The 27,992-nt window shown below is 40.7% G+C and overlaps 1 protein-coding gene across 1 annotated transcript; it reads right to left on the reverse strand.

Moving 5' to 3' along the window:
- Nucleotides 1-3,889: 3,889 nt before the first annotated feature.
- LOC124143127 lies at nt 3,890-27,992 on the reverse strand. The gene is made up of 22 exons (XM_048385528.1): nt 27,971-27,992; nt 27,087-27,155; nt 24,016-24,111; nt 23,574-23,681; nt 22,555-22,806; nt 21,351-21,480; nt 20,379-20,571; nt 18,722-19,394; nt 18,018-18,183; nt 17,675-17,792; nt 16,988-17,188; nt 15,751-15,787; nt 15,134-15,400; nt 13,787-13,834; nt 13,226-13,374; nt 12,158-12,353; nt 9,474-9,593; nt 8,674-8,828; nt 8,071-8,205; nt 6,702-6,816; nt 6,360-6,453; nt 3,890-6,080 (listed from the first exon to the last, which is right to left on the reverse strand). The coding sequence occupies exons 1-22, from the start codon at nt 27,990-27,992 to the stop codon at nt 5,942-5,944; spliced, it is 3,483 nt and encodes a 1,160-aa protein (XP_048241485.1). The 3' UTR covers nt 3,890-5,941.

Here is a 27,992-nt window from a genome sequence, read left to right on the forward strand (position 1 = left end):
TTAATGAACCTGTGGCGGTAAAGGTTCAAAATGATCGGAAAGAACGCTTATGTATGTTTTCGTGCTAGAGAATTCCCAGGGGTTTCCCCAGAAATTTGGAAGTATCCGTCAGTGATTACGTCATTTCAAGAACACGGTCTCGTGAAAAACGTATGAACGTCAAATTGTGTCGTTCATACACTTATGAACGTCAATTTCGCGGTCATGTGACCGACCTCTCGTCCAATGGAAAAGCCGTATATCGTGTAAACTTCAAATTAAAAAATTATAATATGGTGAGATAGATGAAGGACTGAAGAGCGAAAATGAATTAGTTGTCGTGATACAAGTTAGGGCCGTCTGCTAAACTCACATTCAATTTTAGTAAGAAGGCAACGACAAACGCTTAGAATGTGCAAAGCGAGATACGTAATTTACATGTCGGTTAGAAACAGCTTAATTCACAACAAAACTTAACTTGCCACACAAATAATATTAATTATAAATCAATGCTTTGATGTGTCTACTATCAGGGGTGGGGGATTGCCAACTAGTAATTTACTGGTCAAGGGGAAACTTTTAATTGCACCACTTCTTTCGCAGATTGCCTGTTGTATCGTTCGAATCGGGCTCAAAACTAAATGTATATTGCCAAATATGCAGAGAACTTGATAGGACATAGTTTACGATTTATCAGTTCGGAAAATACAAACTTATATTTACATCATTGTCTTTCCTTTATAATTCACATTTGAATTCATGTGTCCATGAGGGGCGATGGGATGGCCTAGTGGCTTATCTCGTTCAAGGGTCGGATTCTATTCTACATGTGTACAATGTGCAAAGCCCAGATCTGGCATACCGCATGCTTGCAGTGTGCGAAGCATACTGGTGTCTGGTGTCTCTCGCTGGGATTTTGCTGAAATAATGATACCACGTTGTGATATCCACCTCACTCAATCATGATGATGTGTATTGGATATGTATGGGATGTGTATTGGATGTTTATTGGATGTGTCCGATCGTGGTAGGCTGATCTCGTCCTTTCAGTCTGTTAATGTGTTGTGTTTGATGCTGGTTGCTGATGTGGCGATAGTGTTAGCTGAAGTTATCTAGATATTGGTACGACCCGTGAAAATCCGGGATAGAACAGATCATCAGCAACCCATGCTTGCCGTAAAAGGCGACTAGGCTTGTCGTAAAAGCAAACTAAAGGGATCGGGTGGCCAGGCTTGCTGACTTGGTTGATGCATGTCTTCGATCCCAATTGCGTGGACCGATGCTCATGATATTAATCACTGGATTGTCTGGTCCAGACTCGATTATTTACAGACCGTCGTCATATAGCTGGACTATTGCTGAGTGCGGCGTTAAACAACAAACCAATTAACCAACCAAGATATTGGTATAACGTACAGATTTATATAGAAAACGCCGACTCCCAGAATAACATTTTAATATTATCATCGCTTTGAAGAGGGTTATATTTGTTCAATATAACTTTGGGTGTTTTTTGTGTGGATATTTTATGTCCGTTTCAGTTACTCCGTCTGCAGGGCCACGATCACATCACATCAATGCAATCCAATCTATACAGTGACACCCCGTTAATACGGACGGTATCGTTTCCTAAGAAAACGTCCGGATACACAAATACTCGGAATAATGAATCATTGTCCTTTGTATTTAATTATGAAGATGTTTCAAGCAGAATTGTCCGGGGGTTGCTGATTAACAGGATTCGGACAAACGAGGTTCAATTGTAAACGTAATTGTCTCGGTCTAAAAGAATTAATATTCAGGGCATTTAAATTATTTTACCCAGAAGCATATTTTATGAACATCACTGTTGTAGTAATTATTACTGATTATCGTATGAATCGACTGATGGCGGTTGTACGGTAACATCGATTACCTCCCTTTGGATGCAAATGTTTACATAAAAACCTACACAAAGAAGGTGAGGTGAGGTGAAATTGGGTTTAGCGTCGCGTCCAAGGTAATTGTACTTATATAGCGACGTGCATGTACGTGTGTGTGGCTGCTTGTACTAGTCCGGACTGATGCCGATTTATAGTGCTAGCTCACTGAGAAACTATGCCGCAGTTTTACATGAATACCCCACTCAGACACAGTATACTGACTCCGAGCCGACCAGTCCTTGTTTAAGCCCCTTAATGCCGAGCGCCAGACAGGGTAACAACAAGTACCATCTTTATAATTAACGTCTTTTGGTATGACGCGGTCGGGGATCGAACCCCGGACCTTCCGTTCTCCGGGCGGACGCTCTAACACTGGACCACGGAGCTACACAAAGAAAGATGACAACCCTGATCTATGATGTGGTTCAACATTAACCTGTAGATTTACTGGGAGTGAGCTTGCTGGTACAATATGATTACCAATTAAACTGAGTATGACTGAACAGCCGCTTTTTAGGCTGCAGACGAGCCGGATTTTTTAACACGAGGAATCTGAATGATTTGACCTGTCAATTTCAAGATTTCACGGATTCTAACCCAGCGTGTGAAAGCAATGAGACAGTTGTGGCCCAGAAATAGTGGTTTGCGTATGTTTTTCTTCATTGTACGTGTTCTGAAATGAATTTCAACAAGTTTGATAAGGTGTAAGTTCAGTGATGTCGGGACATAGCTTCGTGGCCTTTCGGAAGGACGAGTGTTTTCTGGTGGATTTTCAAATCCCCTCCTGCCAAATCCTTACGGTAGTGGTTGACGGAGATGGCAATGAGTTTCGGACATAAAAAGGCTTGTAAAAAACATGTTGTCATGAATAAGGTTTCTTCAAACACATTTTTATAATGCTATATATTACTATCATTGTCGGTTGTTTCAATGACAATCGAAATTTACTATTCTGAGTCTGTTCGCTTCGAACATGTCCCACACAGTTTCATCAACATTTCATTTGTATGCAAAAGATATGCTTTCGTAAAGTCTTGTTATCTCAGCACCGGAGCAGTCAGGATTAGCCTACGGCCTAGAACAACATTTCGTCGCTAACAACATCCCATATCAAACTACCGTATTTCCTCTATTAGTCGCTAGGCTGTCTATTAATTTCGCGAGAACCATTTGGCATGTATTAGAGACCTGGCTTTTATTAGAGACCAAGCGTATAATAGAGGAAATATCGATACGGTTTACAGTCCCTGTTGGCGATCGATCGACAGCCATTTTTAATCGATATGTAAGTTATCGATGTATTCATGCGCATGTTTTATGTGTGAAAAGGCTAACTATATTAAAGGTTTAAAGAGGTTTACCAACATGATTTACGTATATAATAATACCCCTTAGTCCTACTTTTGTCTATTTTTATGTTATCAAAATTTATTTCCTGAGATAAAATTGAAATCTGGGACGCTTTACAATGTCACAGATATTGAAACCAAAACCAAAATGATAATGTCAAATTAACAGCCCAAAGATTCTGTAATAATATAAAAAAGGAATTTGAACAAACATGTAGACTGAGAACTTATAGAATGAAATCATTAGGTTGCCAAACAACTGTGGTAGTTTATGAACTGCAACAGGTCAGTGTTGAAGTGTAAGATCCCCGACTCGATAATAGATCCATGACCAAAACATTTGTGTATGAAATGCAGCATACACCCACTAGGTGTTTAGCAACGCATGCTTGCCGTAAAAGGGGACTATGGTTGTCGTAAGAGGCGACTAACGGGATCAGGTGGTCAGACTCGCTGACTTGGTTGATGCATGTCATCGTATCCCAATTACGTGGATCGATGCTCATGATATCAATCACTGGATTGTCTGGCCCAGACTCGATTATGTTACAGACCGCCGTCATATAGCTGAACCATGCTGAGTGCGGCATCCTCAGAACTAGACATACACATATACTCACAGACACACGTAACAGTTGCTGCATTTATATAAATTTATTGACAGCTAAGATATATAATAATTAAGATATATATTGTACACAACAAACAACTGACAACGGATATTAACAATGTTTCATCGTGACTTGTGTTTGGCAGAATTAAAATTCAGTTAAATATTTTTTTTAAAAGCGTTGGCGTCCGGGTTACAATTACAAAACAGCGCACATCAACATTAATGAGTTTTGAATATTGTGCCTCTGGAAATACTTTTAAGGTTTTCATTTGTGTATACAATATTGGAGTATGGGAATAATATGACCATAAGAACAAAATAGAATAGATATGTAAAACAGGACAACAAGATAATGTCAAAAAACATTGTACGAACAAAGCACGAAAACAGCTTAGACATATAAATTATATATTTGTATAGGACCGGCCTTTTTATATTCCGGAGATAGGAGTTGCATGGGTGTGCCTGAAAACGTATTTGTCCTTATGTGTTATTTATAAAAATAAATATTTGCTGACTGGACATGCTCGAAGTTAGGAAATTAATAGGTTTTGGGTTAAAAAATAATGTCTGTCCTGCCTTAAAAAGTCCAGCTCCTGTTTCAAGAATATTAACAGGCCGGTCCCGATTGTTAAATGTGTTAACCGTAATCTACCGAATTGATTGAGTATGATAACGTGTACATTTGTTTATCCTTTGTTCCACAAAGTCTGTTTTTAGGTTGACAGGTCAACGGTTCGGTTTACATTCAGTTTTCATTTTCAGCTCAATGGGGAGTATGCAAACAAAGCTGTCGGTTTTGCATTCACATGTCCATCTGAATCTACCGGGAACCTTTTTACTGCTGCTGAAGGAACAGTTCAAAGTTTAATGAAGAATGAAGATACTTCAGGTAGAAACATACCGGAAGATAGGTAGGTTTTTTTTAAACTGTTCACATCCACCAACAGATTTTTTGTCAAGCGAACCCTGACTCTCAGTGAATCTTAAAGCTGAAGGTGATGTAGAGCCTTCAAGTAAATCAAGCTAACTGCTTTTTCACTTTACTCATTTCTTATCTAGTGACGATGTCGGCCACTGTCAGAGTGAAAATATGACGACTAGAGCTATTATTTATTGACTTGTAAAAACAGTAAAAGGTTTATTGACTCGGATAGAAACCCAGCAGTCCATTTAACCATCCCACCCCATCATAAAACTCATTGAGCAATTTAGATTTTCATCCCACATAGAACGTTTGAACTGAACTAAGGATATACCAGGTGTAATAAGCCGTGGAGCAGGACCGAAGAAAGAGAATCCAAAGTCAAACGTTCCGAGCGCGGTTACCCATCCAGTTACTCTCCGCCGCCGGCGAAATTATCCCCCCATGATTTGTCACCTGTGCAAATCAAACTTGACGTTTTGTTACATATCATCGTCTGTAAATTTATTTTGGTCCAAATCATTTGTGTTCTTTTCTCGATATAAGGTCTAGCCTATAGGTGAGCTACACACCGTTTCCACTTACAAACAGAAAGAGAACTCAATTAATGGCCTACGTATTAAGGCATGACATCTAAATTCAAAACACAATTTTTTGTCTTGACTCGATACAGATTTAAATGGCCGTCCAGGAAGCGACATCTTCAAAGGAAGTAATTATTAATCGGCGTTTATTGGTCACCGGTGTCATGGAACAATGTCTGATAATAGCCGTGTGAGGAAAGGGCGAACATACAATCAACTGGTCCAGAGGTGAGTGTTCGTCTTTCCTGAAGGTCCCCTTCACATAATTTGTGGCCGTCCGCGACAACAAGTGAGTATTGACAAAGCAACATTCCAGCATTATTACAATGAATGCAAAAAGGGCTTCAAGCGTTGTACCCATGTTGAACTGGGAAAGTTTTAAGTTGTAACGAACTCTTTAAGCGCTTGGCTTCCCCCTCACCCCTAAGTACACGTCTCTGAAAAATGCACACGCTGTATAAAAAATGCGTCTAATAGTTAAAGAAATATAAAAAGACATATAAAATAAGCTAAGTAAATTTGCGACCTATTCTTTTCAGAAGGTGTCAGATGTATAACATCTGCATGCATTAGGTAGCTGTGTAGTAAACCTCCCCAGACTCCCCAGGTCTATAACCGAACGACGTCTCCAGTTTTTCCACTATAATCGCGAAAGTAGGCCTCTCTTTAGGGTTCTGCTTCCAGCAGCCTTGCATGATGTCCTGATGTCTGAAACATGAATGAATGAATGAATGAGGGTTGGGTCAGGTAAAGTAAACAGAAAGTTTCTCATAATCGCCACTTGAAACGATTTTGGTGAGGATGAATTTATTTTGGGTAGAGTGGGCTAAACGCCGCTGTAAGCAATATTCCAGCAATACTCCCGCGATTGAAATCAAGAATGGCCTTCACACATTGTACGCATGTGAATCGGAAAGGGGCATGTTGGATGCCCTAAAAGGGGCCGATGAAAGTACATGATTGGACCTTAAATGCCAATTTGCTCACATTTCCTCAGCATACTCTGGATTGGGGAGTCTGTACCCATTCTTGAGTTTGATTGGTAGATCTCTGCTCCGCATGTCAGGGTAGGGAGTTTGACCTGAAAAGAAATATTAGGCCTTTCTGATCCAACTGCATTTGACTCATTCAATGATTAGAAAGTATGAAACATATTTTTCGAAAAGTGCTAAGTGCAAATAAAACAACATTTTGCCAGCGAGTTCATGTCTTTGGTATCCTTGTAATTGGACCTTTGTCATATGGGGTTGTTAGCATTTTAACGACATACTATGTACCATTTACATAGTTTTGGTAACATTTCAATTTTTCAGCATGAAGGATACTTACCCAGACTGAAGATCTCCCACATTGTGATCCCAAAGGACCAGATGTCACTCTTCTCATTGGCTCCCTTCAGAGACTGAAGACACTCTGGAGCCGTCCACTTTATTGGGATTCGATCCTGAAAAACATCCACAGCTGACATGTAATGAAACGAGCAGGAGATGAGTTTGTTCCAAGCGTAATCATAACCATTTAACCACACAAAATAGGTGTAAACGTTTAACACCATACACAACAAAAGTCCATGTGAGTGCGACGGAATATGTGTGCTTAACGCCAGAGTCAGCAACACGCACGCAGACTGGTCATCATAGGATCCAGACTAGGCAAACCGATGACTGAAAGCATGAGCAACGACCCATGCCAATCGGGTACGATCAGACGCAATTAGCTACGTGTCAGTCCTAAACGACACAACCGATTCTGCTCAGGCTATTGCGGGTTCCACCATCGATTCCCAAAGGGGTCCCCATAAAGCCAAGAAATCAAAAGATAAGTGGAATTGAACCTCGAGTTATTTATGTAGCGACGTGCGACTTAGAGACGTGCATGCATGTGTTTGTGTGTGGCAGCTTGTGGTAGTCAGAACAATCTGTTGTGGTCCGGTTTTACAGTGCCAGCGCACATTCGGCACAACTCGCCCCTTTCCATAACCTGCAAGAAGACTCGTCCCCCTTTCGATGAATGTTATGTGCGAAAATACGACAAACCAATCAGAATGCGCGTATGATTTCAAGTTCTTCGTCAAAGAATCCCTCAGAAATAATTTTTGATTTTACATATGTCTTGCATCTAAAAATATACCCAAGACACAGTTAAATGTGTCCAATCATACTGTATAATTCCGCATGTCCAGCTGTGCTTTAAATTGCATCTGAAATATATATAATACATGGGGAAATATATGTGAACCATTACGCAACGAGTTGACAATTGTTTCAGGTCTGCCCGTTTGCGCTAAGACGGAACCCGGTCGCAAAAATGGCCATGAGAGGGGCATGAGTCGCTATTCGGCTTGTCCCGGAAAAAACACGAGTTGGTCACGAATGTGCCAGCGCACTGAGATACAAGGCCGCAGTTTAACATGATTACCCCACTCAGACACAGTATGCTGACTCCGAGCTGACCAGTCCTTGTTTTCGGCCCTTAATGCCGAGCGCAAGACAGGGTAACAATAAGTCCCAACTTTTTGTAAGGCGTGTCTGGGAATCGAACCTCCCTGTAACCACTCTCCGAGAAATCAAAACATAACTTAATAAATTAATAAAACGAGTACGGAGGGGTCGTCTCACCACACTAGATGGCTCCTCAAGGAACACGCGCGTGTGTGTGTTGGCGTCACAAAACGTAAGATTTGTATTTGACATCAAACCTGTGATCTGCTCTCTTTCCCTTTGGAATTGTCCTCGGCTGCTTCTTCAGGGCTGGATGGTCCGAATCCGGAAATCTTGATATCGTTTTCGGGAGTTAACAGACAGTTCCTGGCAGCGAGCTTCCGATGAACAATCTACAATACATATATAAAAGTATGAAGTTTTTCTGTATTTGTCAAATTAATATTGAAACCTCAAATAAAAATGGCACAGGTCGGTCCTATTGAATTCTGCACTATTGACTTGGAACAATGTTCCGAAATCGCTTTGACACGAAGGCAGAGAAGTTGGGGACACTGCTATGGGGATACAGAACGTTTGGGTGTTATAAGGTATGCTTTTTACAGTTCAAAAGAAAAGTACCACGCATTTTTCCTAATCCCAATATACAATACAAAATAGACTTCGGTGAAATTCAAGTCTTTATCAGTTTTGTGGTCAATAAGTGCCACCATTATCATTATCTAATGGTGAGCATGCATTCGCAGTGTATTTTGGATAATATAAGTAGGTTTGGTTTCCGAGATAAAAGTAGCCAACACAGACATCAATAAATGATTAATTCTTTTAAAAGCGTAAAATAGAATTAAAAAAAACCAAACCTGTCTCTTTGAAAGGTATTCCATTCCTCTAGATATTCCCAAAATAATTCTTTGGATTGTATCCAAGACATCCGTGCTCACAGCCGTCCGTATGGCGTTTAACCATTTGTCTAACTGTCCGTTTTGACAATACTCCAGCACCATGACCGGTCCCACTGGAACAAAAATTGAGGGAGTGATAGAGTCCTGTTTTACACCGCAAAACAGCACCATTACAACCACATCACGGAGATCCGTTAAAAAATCAAATGTAGGCCCAGTAGATCAGAGGATGACAAGCGATTCGCGCCGTACAGGTGCAATGACACAAATGCAGCTTTTACTCAAGCACCATCACAAATTCAACAGGAAAACGTTATGGCGTCACTCAGTGTTGTTTTAAACCGCAAAGAGTGCAACCACTGTGAATGCCAATTTAATCTTAGCCTCCTTACACGTTTTGCCTGATATCACCCTTAAAAACACCGTAAATTGAATCATGTCTTTTCTCATCTGATTATATGTGATGGTCTATACGTATGTGGTGGTCTGAAAGTCTTGTCGTTAAATCTGTAGCTCGTGTCGCCAACGGCCTGATTAGATTTCACGCTTAAGGCACAATTTGTTAAATCCATTTCTGGTGTTCCCCGACGTGATATTACTGAAATATTACTAAAACTGGCGTAAAACCCAACTCACTCACTCTGTATTGATCATTTCAGGCTTGATTTAATTGTCGATAAGACGAAATGTACATGTTTACTGTAGAACCATACAGTTTTGCTGAAAAAGTTATGGCGGTACAATATAATTGAACTCACAAGCATCGTTGCTGACAACTGCGCCAATGAAATTCAGCACGTTGCGATGTTCCCCGACCTTTGTGGCAGCAAAGTTGATCTTGGCCATCATCAGTAAGGCACTGTCTTCATCATGGGTGTCTGAGAACATACATGATATTATTTATGAAGCTATTGCCTATGTGTGCTGTTATAAGGTTTGATGAAAAAGAAAAGTCAAAGAAAAAAACAAACCCAATGATTACGTACAGGTATGTACGTTCTTTGTCAAATTCAGTGGTCTTGGCGACAGTGTAGTTGTAGGTATCATATCATAGATTATACATGACTATGGAAATATATGTACTCAGTCAAGTAGTACCAACAAAAAATATTTATCCCGGCATGATAAATGACAATGAAAATATATGTCCTCAGTCAAGTAGTACCAACAAAGAATCTATATCACTAGCGGCCTATATACGAAGCCGTTTTATCGCTAAGATTGGCGTCAGGCGTCGTAGCGAGAAAGGTCTCAGCTAAGTCTTTTTCTTGAAAGTGTGTTAGCGCTAAATAATCTTAAATTTACAGCAAAAATTAAGACACTGTCGGACCTGTTTGAGGAGCTTACGACAGGCACAATGGTGGCCAAAAGACGGCATGTTGAAAACAAGAAGCCATTAGGTCCTGTGTCGCTCACCTGGATATTTACGCAATCATGACAAAATATGCATTAGCATTGTACATGTATATAATACTAGCCCCTCCATTTCTCCAATTTGAATCCCCACCATTGGAGAATGTTTACAACCAACTATGATTGATATATATCTCTTAGTTCCAGAGAAGAAGTCGTTTAAAGCAATAAAGCCAAATTACCCCTACTTCGCCCCGCCCCTCAGCCCCTTGTTGGGGTGATCAGCCCTTCTATTTGTACTATTTTGAATTCTCACCACCAGAGAATAGTTCCAACCATAGATGGTTGATATCTATCTCGCAGTTCCAGAGAAGAAGTCGTTTAAAGCAATATAGCTCAATTATCCCTATTTGGGCCCTTGGGGGTCAGCCCAACCATTTGTAGAATTTTGAATCCTCACCACCTAGCGATGATTACAGTCAAATTTCGTTAATTTCCAATTATTGGTTCAGAAGAAGAGGCCATTCTAAAAAAAAAATGTTGACATACGGACGACGGACGACGGACGACAGACGGACGCCACGGTATGGCATAAGCTCATCTTAGTCCTTCGGACCCAGTGAGCTTAAAACGATTCAATATAGGTTAACTGTATCATTTCTGACCACAAAAACGAGTGTTGTTTTCGACTTGCGCTTTCAAAACACGAACAACGGAGCCCGACAAACACCGCCGAAACATTGTATGCATTGTATGTAATCATGGATGGGTAGATGGATGGATACATGCATGCGTTTTATTGTTATCTGTTGAGGATTTCCTTCTTACATCCGACTAAAGGATGTTTGTCCTTTTGTTTGATGCAATCTATCTGTTTCTGGCATTAGGCCATATCGATATAATGCACGTATTTCTTATCCTGGTATTGCCCTGTTGCTAGATGTGAGATCCCATACAGTGACAGTCTGCAGGAGATACATTAAACTTAAAGGATATCACAATAAAATCATGCGTACAGGATATTCTAATTTCATTTCTTTTGTGTGAGCTACTGTAGGTATCGACCATTTTCTAATCGCGAACTCTCTTGAAGATATGTTTTAATTTTAGTACTCAAAATATATCCACTAAAATGTCGATACGAACATATATATTCATAGCGTCCAAATGCTTTTACTTGTCCTCATGTTTGTTCATTAGCCCGGGGTAGCATATTTATGTCAAGCTGCAGTCAGAAATAAAATCGTGAACAATAATTTTAGTTTTGTTTGTTGTTTAACGCCGCACTCAGCACTATTCCAGCTATATGACGGCGGTCTGTAAATAATCGATTCTGGACCTCACAATCCAGCGATTGACATCATGAGCATCGATCCAGGCATTTAGGATACGATGACATGCATCAACCAAGTCAGCGAGTCTGACCACCCGATCCTGTTAGTCGCCTCTTACGACAAGCATAGTCACCTTTTACGGCAAGCATAGGTTGCTGTAGACCTATTCTACCCCGGATCTTCACGTGTCGTAAACTGAATCATTTCACTGTGTAGCAGTTAGACAATCTCTTCTTTGACATGAGTTGAACGTGTTGTGTTATCGTATTATCGCATGTTTACACATTATTTCGATTGCAGGTGCGTTTAATAACCGAATGAAAAGAAGGCCGTTAACTTTGAGTCCCCGTATATGTCGCAACAATACGACACATTTGCAACTTCCCGCAATTACGACGTGGCTTATGCAATACTCCCTGAAAGCCAAATCGGTGTTGCGATATGTCGCAAGTTTGCGATCATTGCCTCATATTTACGCATATTGTTTTCATATTCACATTTTCGTTTTCCTTCGGCATCATCCTTTGGAATTCTATAAATTCTTTCTATATATATCTGTAAATATAACAGCTTTACGGTATTGTCCTTCATTGATCATCTGTAAATAACAATAACATGAGGCTACATCATTGATCATAACATCAACATTTATCTTAAATAACGTTTTAATTGTTTAACTTTAAAACTTATCGTACAAGTCACGATCCTGACACCAGATCCCTACTGAATCGACTCTTAGGACAAGCATATCTTACCTTTAAGAACTTTAGCGACCACCTCTTGCTGTGTTTTACCACTTTTCAGAGAAGCCTTGTAAATACGAGCGAACCTGCCACTCTGTATTTCCTTCTTAAGCGTCAGCTTATCAGCAGCGATCTCCTTTGCCTGCAACGTCGAAAACGGCATGCTGGCGTAGTGGTAGATGTCATCGTCCTCGGCGTAAGACTTGTTCTAAAACGAATGCAGTACGTTAAACAGTCTTCCTGTTATAACACAGTGTGTCAGGTTGCTCTGGGAGGAAGTGAGGTGAGGTGAGGTGAGGTGAGGTGAGGTGAGGTGAGGTGAGGTGAGGTGTATTGGGTTTAACGTCGCGTCCAAGATTATTGCACTTATATAGCTAGTTCACTGAGTTACAATGCCAGTGCAATGCATTGAACGATATCCAAATTCAATTATTGGATCAAGCAATCACGCTCTGCTCCAGATTGCAGTGTGAAAACTATTTATCAATCGCTAACAGTACAATACATTGAACGCCATCCAAAATTTATCATTGGATCAACCAATGACACACACACACACACAAACACACACACACAAACACACACACACACAAACACACACACACACACACACACACACACACACACACACACACACACACACACACACACACACACACACACACACACACACACACACACACACACACGCACGTGTGTGTGTGTGTGTCTGTACTGGTCAGGACTGATACCGATTTATAGTGCTAGTTCACTGAGTTACCATGCCGCAGTTTATCATGAATACCCTACACAGACACAGTACATAGTGACTCCGAGCCGACCAGCCCTTGTTTTAGCCCCTTAATGCCGAGCGCCAGACAGGGTAACAACAAGTTCCATCTTTTAACGTCTTTTGGTATGACGCGTCCGAGGGTCAACGCTCTACCACAAGACCATTGAGGCTGTTTGTGGGAGGAAGTTCGAAGTATTAAATGTTAACTACTTTGTTTAAACCAACGACTACGGGTATCGTGGTGACAAACACAGAAACATAATCAAAGTTTGTTTGTGTCACCTACATAACCTGCCCTCAAGGACTACCTTAAAGGATGCCATCCTCGGTCTGGTCGGATCAAGATTATTGGCAATCCTCGCTGTTTCGACTGGTTGTCGTCGACTACTCAGAAAACGATGTCCTCCAGTCCTCCGCAGAACAACGACCACGGCCACGACGACTACAACCCCCAGCCCTGTCGAAAACAATCATAGTCAGTGTGTGTATGACCACGAGTGTCTCAAGACAATTACAATTACAAGACACACAGTAAACAGATATGCCAATGAAAGGAATAAATTGAAAAAAAGTGACCCCTCAAATCAGGCGGCTTATATGTTTTTAAAGACAAGAGGATATTTGTGTGGATATTTTTTCCCCATAAACATCTCGAACAAATTATTTTGTTTACAAAAACATACAAGATCGCAATTATCCAGACATAGAATATGCCACGTAAGCCATTGTGACCTTCTGGTGCGTATCAGTCGATTCGTACTATGAATGCTGGGTGCCTCAGTGGTGAGAGGCAGTCGAGCGTGTCCAAAATTGACGTATCAAAAATACGTGTCACAAGCGTCAAGCAGACCATGCAAAAAAAACCTCACCTGTAATAATTCCTGCGATTACTCCTGTTCCGATACCAGGAGCGTCCACTGGGTTTAAGAAAAAAATAAAGTATTATTATAGCAAAGACAGTTGGGTGTAATAGTCTCCTTCATGACGATTGTATCAATCAAGTGATCAGGCACTTATGACATGATTGTCATTTATCTTATTTGTATGGATCCCCGCTTTGTATGGTTACTCACTCACGTAATCCGAACGCTTGAATTGCAACGGTAAAGGAGTTTCACTGTATTTAAGAACGTGTGAAGATCCGGATGTGAATATAACAGGCGACTATGCTTGTCCTAAGAAGCGACTAACGGGATCGGGTGGCCAGACTCGCTGACTTGGTTGATGCATGTCATCGTATCTCAGTTGTGTAGATCGATGCTCATGATACCAATCACTGGATTATCTGATCCAGAAACGATTATTTACAGACGGCCGTTATATATCTGGAATATTGCTGAGTGCGGTATAAACAACAAACACTGTATTTAAGTGTTCCACGCTGCAAAGAAACAAAACACTGTATTTAAGTATTCCACGCTGCAAAGAAACAAAACACTGTATTTAAGTGTTCCACACTGCAAAGAAACAAAACACTGTATTTAAGTGTTCCACGCTGCAAAAAGAAACAAAACATTGTATTTAAGTGTTCCACACTGCAAAGAAACAAAACACTGTATTTAAGTATTCCACGCTGCAAAGAAACAAAACACTGTATTTAAGTGTTCCACACTGCAAAGAAACAAAACACTGTATTTAAGTGTTCCACGCTGCAAAAAGAAACAAAACACTGTATTTAAGTGTTCCACACTGCAAAGAAACAAAACACTGTATTTGAGTGTTCCACGCTGCAAAGGAACAAACAACTGTATTTAAGTGTTCCACGCTGCAAAACACCAAAACACTGTATTTAAGTATTCCACGCTGCAAAGAAACAAACCACTGTATTTAAGTGTTCCACGCTGCAAAGGAACACAACAGTGTATTTAAGTATTCCACGCTGCAAGGCAACAAAACACTGTATTTAAGTGTTCCACGCTGCAAAGAAACAAAACACTGTATTTAAGTGTTCCACACTGCAAAGAAACAAAACACTGTATTTAAGTGTTCCACGCTGCAAAGGAACAAACAACTGTATTTAAGTGTTCCACGCTGCAAAACACCAAAACACTGTATTTAAGTGTTCCACGCTGCAAAGAAACAAAACATTGTATTTAAGTGTTCCACGCTGCAAAGGAACACAACACTGTATTTAAGTATTCCACGCTGCAAGGCAACAAAACACAGTATTTAAGTGTTCCACGCTGCAAAAAAACTAATACAATCAAACTACTTACTGGTAGTGATGGATACCTGCTTGGGTATACTGAGCATGTCCCCGTATTTTGCAGTGACCTTGACCTTGTATGATGTACCAGGTTGAAGGCCGTGGAGGACATAATGTGTAGCGCTCTGGAAAACTTTCAGCGTCTCCTTATGTCCTGATTCGGACTCGAAGCTCACAAGGATTACCGTCCGCTCATGGCAGCTTGGGGCATGCTTCCATGAAACACGGGCACTCGACGTCGTTATCTTGGTTGTCGTTACGTTCTCAAGTCCAAAATCTGAACGTTTATAATCAATGATAAGTAGAGGATATCTCCTGCTTGTCGCCATAGCATGCAAGGTGTCTCGTTGGATGAAATTAGTCAAGTGACTGTTAACCTTCAAGCGCCTGACGGGCAGCTTTGGATGTATACTCCCCGGGGAGCTGTGAATGACATTCAAGCAAACTGATCTATTGACCTTGTATGATTGTCATTATTATTAGTCTGGCCTAGACAGCATTGTCTTCAAAGGCCATCTGAGTGACACACACACGCACGCACGCACGCACGCACGCACGCACGCACGCACGCACGCACACACACACAATTTCGTAAATTTTACATTTTTATACACACAGTATACTCACATGCCTCGGTTCCGTTCAGCTTCATGAGATCTTTTACCTACAATAAACAGGGGGACACGGGTGGCGCAGTCGTCTAAGGCGCCGCGATTCGCTGTGCAGAGTTGCGTCCCTTGGGCACGCAAGAAACCTATGATTGTGGTTTCGAATCCCGGTTCGCCCCAATTATGTTTCTAGGTTTGTCGGCACCATACCCGTGCTCATGGGTTTCACCGAAGTGGTAAACGTCTTAGACCTGCATCACTTCGGGCTTTCCTCCCACATTAAGCTGACACGCCGTGATATAACTGGAATACTGTTAAAAGCGGCGTTAAACATAACTCAATCACACTTACAATAAACAGAGGAAAAAGTTTCATCACATCTTTTAAGGATCCTTTCCTATCTGCACACGTCAGCAGTACAAGATCGTAATTACACGTATCACAAAGCCACAGGGGGATGGTGTGGTAGACAAGTGGTTTAGCCGTCACGCCTCAGGCCGGGGTTCGATTCACTCACTCAATGTGTTTCTGGCCATCGAGAGGAGAGAGTTTGGTTGAACGCAGCTTCGCGAAGAAGGAAAGCTCTACGTGGTGTAAACTTCACGGGTTTCATGCCCACAAAACCACGTATCACTATCAGGGCGAATCTATGATTCGAACCAGGGTCACAGAAGTTTCTGGCACCCCTCATGGACGCTTCTCAACGCAGCAATTGCGGCGCCTTATATGACTGTGGCACTCGTGCCCCATAATCAATGATACAGAGTGGAGCAAATATCTAAAAGAAATTAAAGAATTATGGTTTTGTGACTGTGTTCACATTTTTAGAAACATTAAAAACAGGAATAAAAAAATATATTAACAAATTAACAAACTGATGTGGTTGGCCCCAGACTGAGTCAAATAGAACTGATTACGGAGAGAGCATGTAATAGCAGACTAATTAACTTCTCTTTAAAAAAACGATACTGTCAGCAGAACGCTGACTCTCGGCAAATGGCTGACCACATATGTTTGTTGTATATAATCTGTACTTTTGTATAAAACGATATTGTAGTGATGGTGGTCAGAGGCGACCTATTCGATCGGGTCGACTCTCTGACTTGGTTGATAGCGTGTCATCAAGCCTCAACGGCGTGCAACATTGCTCATAATATCAACCACTGGTTTATCACAAATATTTACAGGCCACAGTGACCTAGCTGGAAAGTGTGCTGACAAATTATGTAATGATCTAATTATAAGGTGTTGCTCACCACGTGGACCAACGGTGTGGGTGTCTTCAGTCCAGCTCTGTTGACCACACCCACCTCCAGTTTAACCTCGGCTGATTTCAATGCGTCTTTGGCCACCATCAGCCAACAGTTGCTGATGTAAAGTTTGTATACTCGCTTGTAACACACGTTCAGGGCGTTAGGGCAGTAACAGTCAGTCACTCTGTCTGTGCAGGCAGACGGCTGAAACATAGAGTGTTGAGTTTCCAAACATGGTTGATCTTTATAGAACAACGTTTCAATTTCAGAAATATGTCTCTATGAGGTATGTCTCTATGAGCGAATCGAACTCGGGTCTTCGGCATGGCGAGACAACGCTTTAACCACAAGACTACCCCACAACCCTACTTGCCTGGATACCTTAAGATGACTGTCATCTCCCCTACAGATCCTAATAACGTCCCGATATTCATCCACGGACGAAACCATAGAACCCCCCCCCCCCTCCACACACACACACACACACGCACACACGCACATCCGCACCCCCCCCCCCCCACACACACACACACGCACCCCCCACACGCACACGCGCACATGCACACGCACACACGCACGCACACACACACACGCAGAGTAGTTTTATTTTTTCTTTCAACTTATTTAACTAAGGCATTTGTTTATGCCCCTTGTGAAAATAGTCTGGAATATCTTTCAACTCATACTCACTGTTAGACTCGGTACCGTAAGGTTCCTGCTGGACATCAAGTGCCCGTTCCCTGTCTGTATGATTTTGACCTCTACACGTCCAATGCCACTCTCTTTGTCCAGCATGTTCAACTCCAAGCTGAAAATTCATACGTAAGACGTTATGGAACTGTTGCTGTATTACAATTTCCCCCGAATAAGCATCTCTTGTAACTCAAAATAGATTTCAGCGTCAATAAAATATTTAATCACGTTTCATTGGGTTAAAACACTACCAAGAACTACAGTGACTGCGGGTGACACTACATCTTCAAATATAAAAAAGACCGCATACTCAGTTGTACAATTCGTCATTTTCTCTCACCCAGAACTGAAGGGAATGTTGGATATCTCGTTTTCGTGGAAAGCCATCCTAGTGATCTGTGGCTCCGTAAAATCATAGGTCACACTTGTCGAGTCCACTTTCTTGTTGTCGAGGATGTCCCTGGCTCTTATCCACACAGTAACAGTGCTCCCACTTGTAACTCCCTCTGGAGTACAAAAGAAATGTGTATAGATTCACATACGAATGATTAAATCACATTTATTACAAAGTGTTCTACTTGCATTTCCATGAACGGGACGGTCACGTGGATATTCTGGCATAGAATTGGCCCCCAGTAACCAATGCTGGCCGAAAGAGGCGAAATAAGGAATATGGTGGTCAGGCTCGGTGACTTGTTTGATCGTTGTTCATTATATCAATCACTGAATTGTATGTCTGCTGTGAAATAGCTGGCATTTTACTGAGTGTGGAGTTAACCAAAAAAAACCAATGTAACAAAAGTCCAACCACTAAATGAATCACTGAAGTAAAATGAAAGTTTATAAATATGAATAGCTTGATCTTGTAAATTGATCAGTGATTGCTTGGGATGTTTTTAGTATTGGAGTGAGTAGGGTTTAACTGCGCTTTGAAGGGTCGGGTGTTTTGTTTCAAGTAATAATTATAAGTTGTTTAAACAGCCAATTACGTTGGCTTGGGCCACAGTCACCAGCATTAATTAGGAACATAAAAGAGAAACGTACCTGGTTGAAACTGCATGGTACTTTTTAAACCGGATACATCAGACCAATTTGGAGGTGTATCTTGGCGTCGACCTCCAGTTTTATTGACATCATGTGTCCACTCGAACTTCACAATCCCCCGCACATTGAGGATAGCGTCTACGGTTCTTTCACCATAATGATCATCGTTGGTGCTGCTGACCTGCTTGTAGATTGGTGGGTCTTCAACAATTTGAACTTTGAAGGGCAAGATTTTGTTTAGAAATTTGCCGCTTTCGTGGTGATAGTTCAAAAACCGGTTTTCCCAGTTGACCACGAGTGGCTTTGATGTATCGGTCATCCATTGGAAGCCCTGGTCTCGTACAACATATGATATGTTCATAGCATGGTTCGGATCAGTGGTCACCGTTGACTCTTTGTCGTACAGCGCAAACCGTCTCATGTATTCAGAGTTGTTGGCCTTGTCCACAGCTTGAAGAATGAAGGAATACATACCTGGTTTATCGGGTTCATAAGGAAGAGGGTAGGAAATGGGGGAGGTGTGTTTGATTTGTCTGTGGATGATGGGTCTCAGTTTGTCTTCCTCCATCAAGTCTCCGTCGCCATTAGGTTCAAGTTTAAAGGCTTCCCATGTGTACTTGTCCATTTGAGAATCATCATCCGTCCATCCTTCCCATTTCATTGTAATACCTTGCTGTATAATGTAAAAAATACATACGTTGACCTTCATTTATGTGAAGTGTTCGCTAATTTCTGTTCTGGAAAACTTAGAATTCAGGCTTACTAATATCCATGCCTGACCATCTATATGTATGGGGGGCACGGGTGGCCCAGTCGTCCAAGGCGCCGCGATTCGCTGTGCAGAGTTGTGTCCCTTGGGCTCGTCAGAAACCTATGATTGAGGGTTCGAATCACGGTTCGCCCCAATTATGTTTCTAGGTTTGTCAGCACCATACCCGTGCTCGTGGGTTTCACCGAAGTGGTAAAAGTCTTAGGCCTGCATCACTTCAGGCTTTCCTCCCACATTAAGCTGACACGCCGTGATAAAACGGCATTAAACCCAACTCACTCACTGTATGTATGATATTATGTACTGTTATTCCCTTTGAGCGAAATGGATATCTTCTTTACTTTACTTCCATTATCCTTGGTTTTCAGCACCATACCTGTGCTCCTGAATTTTACCAAAAAGTTAAGACCTTCACCATGTTAGGTTTCCATCCACATCAATGGGCTTACACTCTCTGAGATATCCGAATCGCTGTTCATCACGTCTTTTAACCTAACTCACTCACACACTAAATAGTTAAAGTAGAACATTTACGTTGTCATTAATGTGAGGAAGGAGAAAAACGCACTGTGTTTTCATTGTAAAGTTAACTAGGTTACTTGTAGATTTATCGCGCAGTTTATGTACGCATCGTTGATAAATCGTAGGTACCAAAACTGCCCTCTCAGACTTATAATCCTAGCAGCCTAATCGGATAGGCGTAGAAAGGAAAGGCATTCTTGCAGCTGAAAGTCTAGACGGGTAACATAAAAAAATGCAACTTCGGAATGGAAAATAACTCTAAAACGCGGAACCGGAATCTAAATAAGCCCCGAAAAAAGTTTTACAGACAAGGGCCGATTTTGAGGTCAATTGGCGATGAGAAATTAGAAGACGTTTGCATCTAACCTTCGTAAATTCAGGGTGGACTTGGAATGACGCATCGGCTTCTGTGAATGCAGGTTTCGTCAGATCAATGTTAAAGGAAACAGATCGGATCGTTTCAGTTCCGGTGTAGTGTTCCGTGGCAGTCACCCGTTTTTTTCCTGTGTCAAACAGCTCCCTGTACCCGCCGCTCGTCACACGGAAGGTCAACTTAAACCTAAACAAATACATACTTCTGGACCAACTACAAAGTGAATTCACTGTGTTTTTAACTGCTGTAACTTCATTATTCGAAGTAGGCAGACCGATGATTGACAGCATGAACGACGTTTCCTTTGTTCTCCAAGCCCGCACTCAACAATATTCGAACTTTATGACGGCGATCTGTAAATATTCTGTCAATCCAGTGATTGACATCATGAGCATCCATCTACGCAATTGGGAAACGATGACAACGATCGCCTTTTACGGCATGCATGGGTAGCTGATGATATATTCTCTAACCGGACCTTCACGGGTCCGTGAACAACATTCCACTCTTAAACGTACGGTGACACCACTTAACAATGTAGAAACCCAATCCTCATTAGTCGGCTCCTACGACAAGCATAGCTAGTAGTGCCTCGGGATGACCAAATGCTAGTAAACATTTACGTCCTGCATTACGTCGGGATCGTTTGATCGTTGTTCATAATATCAATCACTGAATTGTATGGCTGCTTTGATATAGCTGGCATATTACTGAGTGCGGAGTTCACTAAGATGACCAAATGTTAGTAAACATTTACATCCTGAATATTACCTCGGGATTTCCTACCATGCAGTGCTGACACACCGTAATATCACTCACTCACTTAGTCCTTCATTCACTCCTTCAGCCACTCACTCACTCTAAGAAATGAGGTTTCTCTACACTGTCATTTTGTGAACGGCCCATCTATAGATGACACTAAAGAAAACGCAATGAATGAATGTTATCTTTGAACATGGTCTTACTTGTCGCCATCTTTCAAACGGTTCCTGTACTCTCTCTTGACGACGCATCTAACCATCTTTTGAGGGTGCTCAGAGTCAATAGTCCCCACACATTTGTAATCTTCATCTTCAGACGTCACACGGGGACCACCTGAAAGACACATAAGAAGGTTGCAATTGCTACAATTACGGAACGCCGCCTTGGTATTCTTATGGGGATGGTCACCATAAACCTGGCATGGTTTATTTGTACATATCTATGCTATTATTGTGTTCTGCTAGTGCCTTACCATTACAATTGGAGTAAAGAATAAGTACATATTTTGTTGAATAATTGGTTTAAATTGCACTGTACCTTTACTGTGATGTTGTATTTGGGAGGAAAGGTACTAGACAAAACTGTTAATGTGGAAAATGCCAACTTCGAGTTAAAAGTGCAAAATCATATTGTAAAGTCAAAGACGGGACCAAATGCAAGGCTCGAGTTAACGTTATGTATATTTTCATCTCGAATTCGACATAAACTGGTAAATGTATATGTATTTATATTCAAGTCGGACGGGACCGGAGAAAAGGTTCGAGCTGTCGGTCTATTCGAGAAGACAAGGTTCGATATAACGAGCTTCGGCTGTATTCACTCACTCACTCACTACACTCCTACCAGAGACACAATGCTTTCTTTGAACGAAACAAAAGAGATAACCAATATCATGTGACCAATATAACTAAGCGTTATTTAATACAAATGTGGAGTTAAAAATGATACAGTTATTAACATTTTCTCTATTTGTTTGGTGGGGATGGGAATGGGGGTCGGGATGTATGCATTTAACATTGTACCTTTCCGAGATATGACGTGAATGATATTGTACACATTCTAATGAAAGGCAAATTCTACTAAACTGGCGAACAAATGAAATTATGCATGAATGTTTTATTGCGGCTAAAATTGAAATAAACAAGAAATTGTTATTCGATGGTGATGTATTTGATACGGGTATCATAGTTGTGTTTTGGACCTTACCTTTGCAATGTGTTGGTGACTGCTTTCAATCCTTAACGTTTTGATGAAGTATGTATATTTTTGGTCAAATCCAATTTCTAAATGTATACAATTTTGCCCTTAAGTGTATTTTCCCCTACAGGTTGGGTGGTCATATATCACCGCTATCATTTATATACCGCCCAATTATGACCGTTGATTTGCAGTACCTAATCCACTCACTCCATTTCACATAGGCTCTGCCAATTCCAGTCTCTGCGGTTTTGATGTAAGCCGGGGGATACGGAAGTTCTTTTCCTTTGAACATCGCAGTGGCATTTACAGAGAGCTCGTTGAGTTCGTCCATGTTGGTCCAGACGACCACTGGTTCATCGACCTCTGTGGCATCAGCAAGAACCCCATACTGTTGTCCCCCTTGTCTGAAGTTAAACTCTGCCTGTAGCTGGGTCACCACTGGTGCCTGGATAGCGCCCACTATAAAACAAAATCACATATAGCACAAGTTACAAGGAAGTTTAACTAACTACAGGGTGGATGTTAGTCATATTGGCGAGTATAAAAATATTTTTTTTAAATTTCACCAGGAAAACCAACAACCACAACTGGGCACATTCAGCCCGGATCTTTAATACAATGTCTGTTGTCAAGCATGGATAAGCAGGCTTCAGCTGAGACGGGAGATATGAAAACTACTTTTTATTGGCAATAATAATGAATGCCACATTTCTAGCCTCTTTGTGTAGTGCCACACATATGTCGATTAATGTCAGTATTGCATGTATTCATTTGAGATGCCCATGTAAACGTTCATTTCAATCCTGTAAATGATTTAATGTTCATAAAACCGCAAATTCAAGGTATGAAAATTATCTAGTCGTATAGTTGATGTTATAAATATTAGATACAGAATATATCATACCATTACAACGGCGTCCAATACGAATGAGGGTATTTCTGGTTATCCAACATCCTTGCTTATCCAGGGCATAAACTATATTTCATAACTGCATTCTATTACGATAAATACTCTAGACCCATTCGCCCAATACTTTAATTTTGAACCCGATTCGAACGGAACGACTCCAAAAAGCGCTAACCAATTAAATAACTCCAATGAGCGAAAGAAATTCTGTTCCAAGTTTTGATGTCATTTCCGAAATGTAGCTGGTTCAGGGTATTTATAATCGTAGAATATTTCTTGCATACTCGAGGATGGTTAACCATTATAATTTAAAACTTACGTTCTTTACAATATTCCCCCCCGAAGTCAGGCAAACAGTTGCACACAACAGTAGCACCGTTGCCCTGGCACCCCCCGGGGTAGCATGGCCGTTCGTGGTTGCAATTAGCTACAAATAAATACAAATACATGTGTATTCAGTTAACCGCATTTATCTGCAGTTTTCCAAATGGAATCGTCATGATAAATATCGGGATTAAAGAATGTCTGTCACCTCTGAGATACATATATAAAAACAAGTGTTAATCCGGTTCCATGAACATGTATGTCAAGTTTGTCCGCTTTCTAACGGAAGAGTTATCTTTCCTTGCTTCAACTAAACCACAATGCTTGCCAACGGGTTTGCTATCTGATTTGTTAAAAATGTCAGAAAGGCTGGTGACATGGCAATAGTGAAAATAAACTTCTGACGAGAAACATTACATTTCTAGGCCTTAACCTACCCCCATTGCAGGTGTCGCCCGAATATCCCGATCTGCAGCTGCACCTTCCAGGAGACGTGCATGTACCGCCATTAGCACACGGGCGATTGCACTCCGCTGTCAATAACATAAGCGTTAAATATCTTGAAATTAGTCAATAAAAATCGTACGATTCCCACTCCAACTATATCTTGGGCATGTGTTAATGAATCACAATGAATTGATGAAGACACCAGGTGTTCGCAAAAAGGTGAGCTTATATTATCCTGCCCAACCGATGGCATCCTTCACAAACACATGCAAAGGCAAGTCATTTGGACTTAATAACACATGTCATAAGATGAGCCTAACAATTTATATTGTTTGGAAAAACCGGAGTACAATTTTGTTTTCAAGATCCCCGCTATCCCCAAACACCAAATGGTGCCAAAGTCGTTTAAAACAAACATCTTGGGTTAAACTCCAAATTTGAAATGAGCTTTCGTTCCACAGCCTAAACACCACCTATAATCTAAACATCTGCAATTTTAAGACAGTCACTTCAAACATGTTAACGATGAAATGCATATCAATGATCTAAAATGTTTAGAATTAAACATGTTTAAATAAAGTGCATGTAATTGAGCATTAAAGTCGAATTTGGTGTGTTCTATCTTAACATGTTTTTGGTCTAAACATATGACATGAGCTATGGTATCCCAGCCCAAACACCCCCTTAACACAACACATGTTTAGAATTTAATCAATTTTACACGTTTAGAATTTAAAACATGATTAAACATAACTGGACAAAATAATATCACTGTGTCTGACAATCTAAACTTGTTGAGAAATTTAATTATGGAAAAAATACACATATACCACCAGAACTTGCAATATTAACATAATAATGTGCAAATAAACAAAGCTAAGATGATGGTGGCCCGAAAATGAGGTTTCCCGCTGAGGTTGTAAAAGTGTTTTGTTCATAAATATGGTGTTGCTGCATGACTGTTACAGTATGTCTATCATACAGGACACGAAAGATGACAGCAACAGTATATCTGATTACAACGATAGACTTTTCAAGTTCCCCTTCACTTCCATATCCCAATTAAACGCTAAAAGTTAAACATAATATAAATAAAGCGCCTCTTTTGATATTACCTACAATAAATATCCCCAACAAATAAAGTTATACCCCAAACACGTTTAGCTATTAAACACAACACTAAACATGTTTAGACTGAATATGAGTCAAAGTTGTGAGACAAAGAACAAGCTTAGGTTTGTGTTCAGGATCTGATCACATTTTTACAGTGTATATAAATCTAGTTGAAATGATAACCTAAATTATCAAATATATTGTGTCTAAACACTAGTCTAAACACTAGTCTAAACACTAGGTACACTCTCTTGACTAAGACTGAAAATGGTATCAAAGCCGTTGAGTACATCCATAACGAGTACAAGTATCAGACACACCAATGCGGCAGTTCTCATCTCCATTATGGGTCCAGCCAGCGCAGCATTTCTTTGCCACATCGTAGCGTGGTACAAGAATGTGTCCCCATTCACAACAACTAAAACAAGTGGGAAGAATAACTTGTTAAAAAACATAATTAAGGTCGTGTTACATTTTTCAATTCAAAGAAACCATCACACAAAATATGCAACGCTGAGGACATGTATTCCACTTTCACAGAACATATACAGTAAAAGGGGCCAGAAATTTTAGTTCGTTATAACCGTAGTTCGTTATAACCGTAGTTCGTTATAAGGACATATAAGCCTATATACAACAATTGGACGGGACCAAAAAACAGTTCGTAATATCCGTCAGTTCGGTATTACCGTGTACGTTATAAGCGTACCTTACTATACATGCGTACGTAATACAGTAAACTACGCTTATAACGAACACGCTTATAACGAACTGACAGATATAACGAACTTACTTTTTGGTCCCGACTACTTGCTGTAGTCATGCTGTATATGTACGTATAACGAACTACGGTTATAACGAAATAAAATAAGTTGTCCCTTTGAGTTCGTTATAATCGTAGTTTACTGTATATAGTGATAACAAAAGTCGCTTTTTGTATCAGCATAGACTAACAGCTAGTCTCTGAAATGAACATATCGTACAGAAAAACAACAACAGTTGTTCAGTTATCTTATTCAAATTAATATAAAAGGGAGCCCAGTGACTCTCCTGATACTACAGTAATCTAGACTTGCAAAACATTATAGACTTGCATTGTGTGTATTTGATATATATTTGTATCAGGGTCTGTAAGACAGACTGGTATCAGCAAGACAATACACGGCCTGCTTCCCACTGGAAGGAAACCAACGAGTGCTCTGACTAATGAGATCTCAGATTTAATCTCCTGAACATCGATATTTCATAGCAATGTTGTATCATTGCCTTGCAGCCGTTTGCTCAACACATAGCTTCAATATCAAGCAATGGCAGGGTTCATGCAAGGGGGTTTGCCCCGTTGACTTCCGTGAATTATGAACAGCCTCATTTCATTACAAATGTCAGTCGTGCTTGACAGCGCTATGCCTGTCTATACCGATACGTCGCTATTACTGTATAAAAATAATAGAATTTGTAATGCATAAACCGTTTGTAGTTTTGTCTACTTTGTCAAACGTATGAGGACCGCCTCCGTAGTCCAGCGGTAGAGCGTCTGTCCGGAGAGCGGGAGGTCGTGGGGCCGATTCCCCGGTCATACCAAAATATGTTCAAAGATGGCACTTGTTGTCACCCTGTCTGGCGCCCGGCGTCAAAGACTGGTCGGCTCGGAGTACAAGCACGTCGCTATATAAGTGCAATAATCGTGGCCGCGACTTTAAACCCCATTTCACCTCACCTCACCTCAAGCGTATGTTACGTTACGTTACGATATTGATGAAATTGTTTGATCATTGATGTAAGTCTTTGTGTCGAGAATACATACTGTAAAAGAAGTCCCGTGTCCAAGAGCATAGGTAATTCTTAAATTCTTAGTTATAAAACGGGGTAATTGATGTTTCAGGAAATGGATACATTTATACTGATAATAAAAGACAGTTGTGTGATCCAAAATGAATGAAAAACTTACTTCCACCAACAGTGACTCTGGCAAACATGTTTCTCGTGGTGCGACACGGTGGTGTAAGGACAAACGTTCCTGAAGATAAAATATTAATTTTAATACACCAACTTGAGCAACTCATTAATTCTATTATAAACTCCCAAACCCAAACGTTTACGCCTTAAGCAACTTTGTGGACAAGAGAACCTCTCATTGTAAAAATTGTGTAATCGATGGTTCTGTACTGCTAGAGGGTCCAGATACGAATTTTAACAAAACGAAATGCCAGATACCAAATCAGCCCAGATTCCATTTTTCAAGGAGAGGCTATCTGGATGACGACTTAATCGAGTTTATGTGCAGTGTGTTGAGAAGATCAGCAACCCTACAGAGTTCTTCGCTTGGATGAAGTCGGCTGGCCTGAAGAGTGAAATAGGCTTCCTGTTTGTTGCTCAGGACCATTCACTCAAAACCGTCAATTTGCCATTTTCATCAAAATGTAAATATGAAATGTAGATTATGCAATGAATATAATGAGAATGTCCAACACATTGTTCTTGGATTACTACAGTGTTTGGCACAAACACTATTAGCGACATGATGGAGTGGCTCGATTCTTACTGTCTTGACACAGAAGTCCATCCAAGGACCCAGAATATGTAGAGGTAGTCATGGAAAATGATAAATACAAAATACTTTGAACTAAGCCAGTATACAGCCTCAGAATTATCTAGACTAACAAACCTGATCTTCTCCTTTTTCATAAATCCAATGAAATCCTTTATATCCTTGAATTCTCTTTCCTTTTCTACACTTATGTGATTGACAAGATTCAAGAAAAACATGGCAATATCACGCTTGCTTCCAAGTTGTCCGACTCCCCATTGTTCTCGGTGCCTTAGGTCTTGTACCTCCAGATCTGTTGACTGACAT

Source organism: Haliotis rufescens, unplaced genomic scaffold (assembly GCF_023055435.1).
Source record: "Haliotis rufescens isolate VD_foot unplaced genomic scaffold, xgHalRufe1.0.p SCAF_10, whole genome shotgun sequence".
Classification (NCBI taxonomy): domain Eukaryota; kingdom Metazoa; phylum Mollusca; class Gastropoda; order Lepetellida; family Haliotidae; genus Haliotis; species Haliotis rufescens.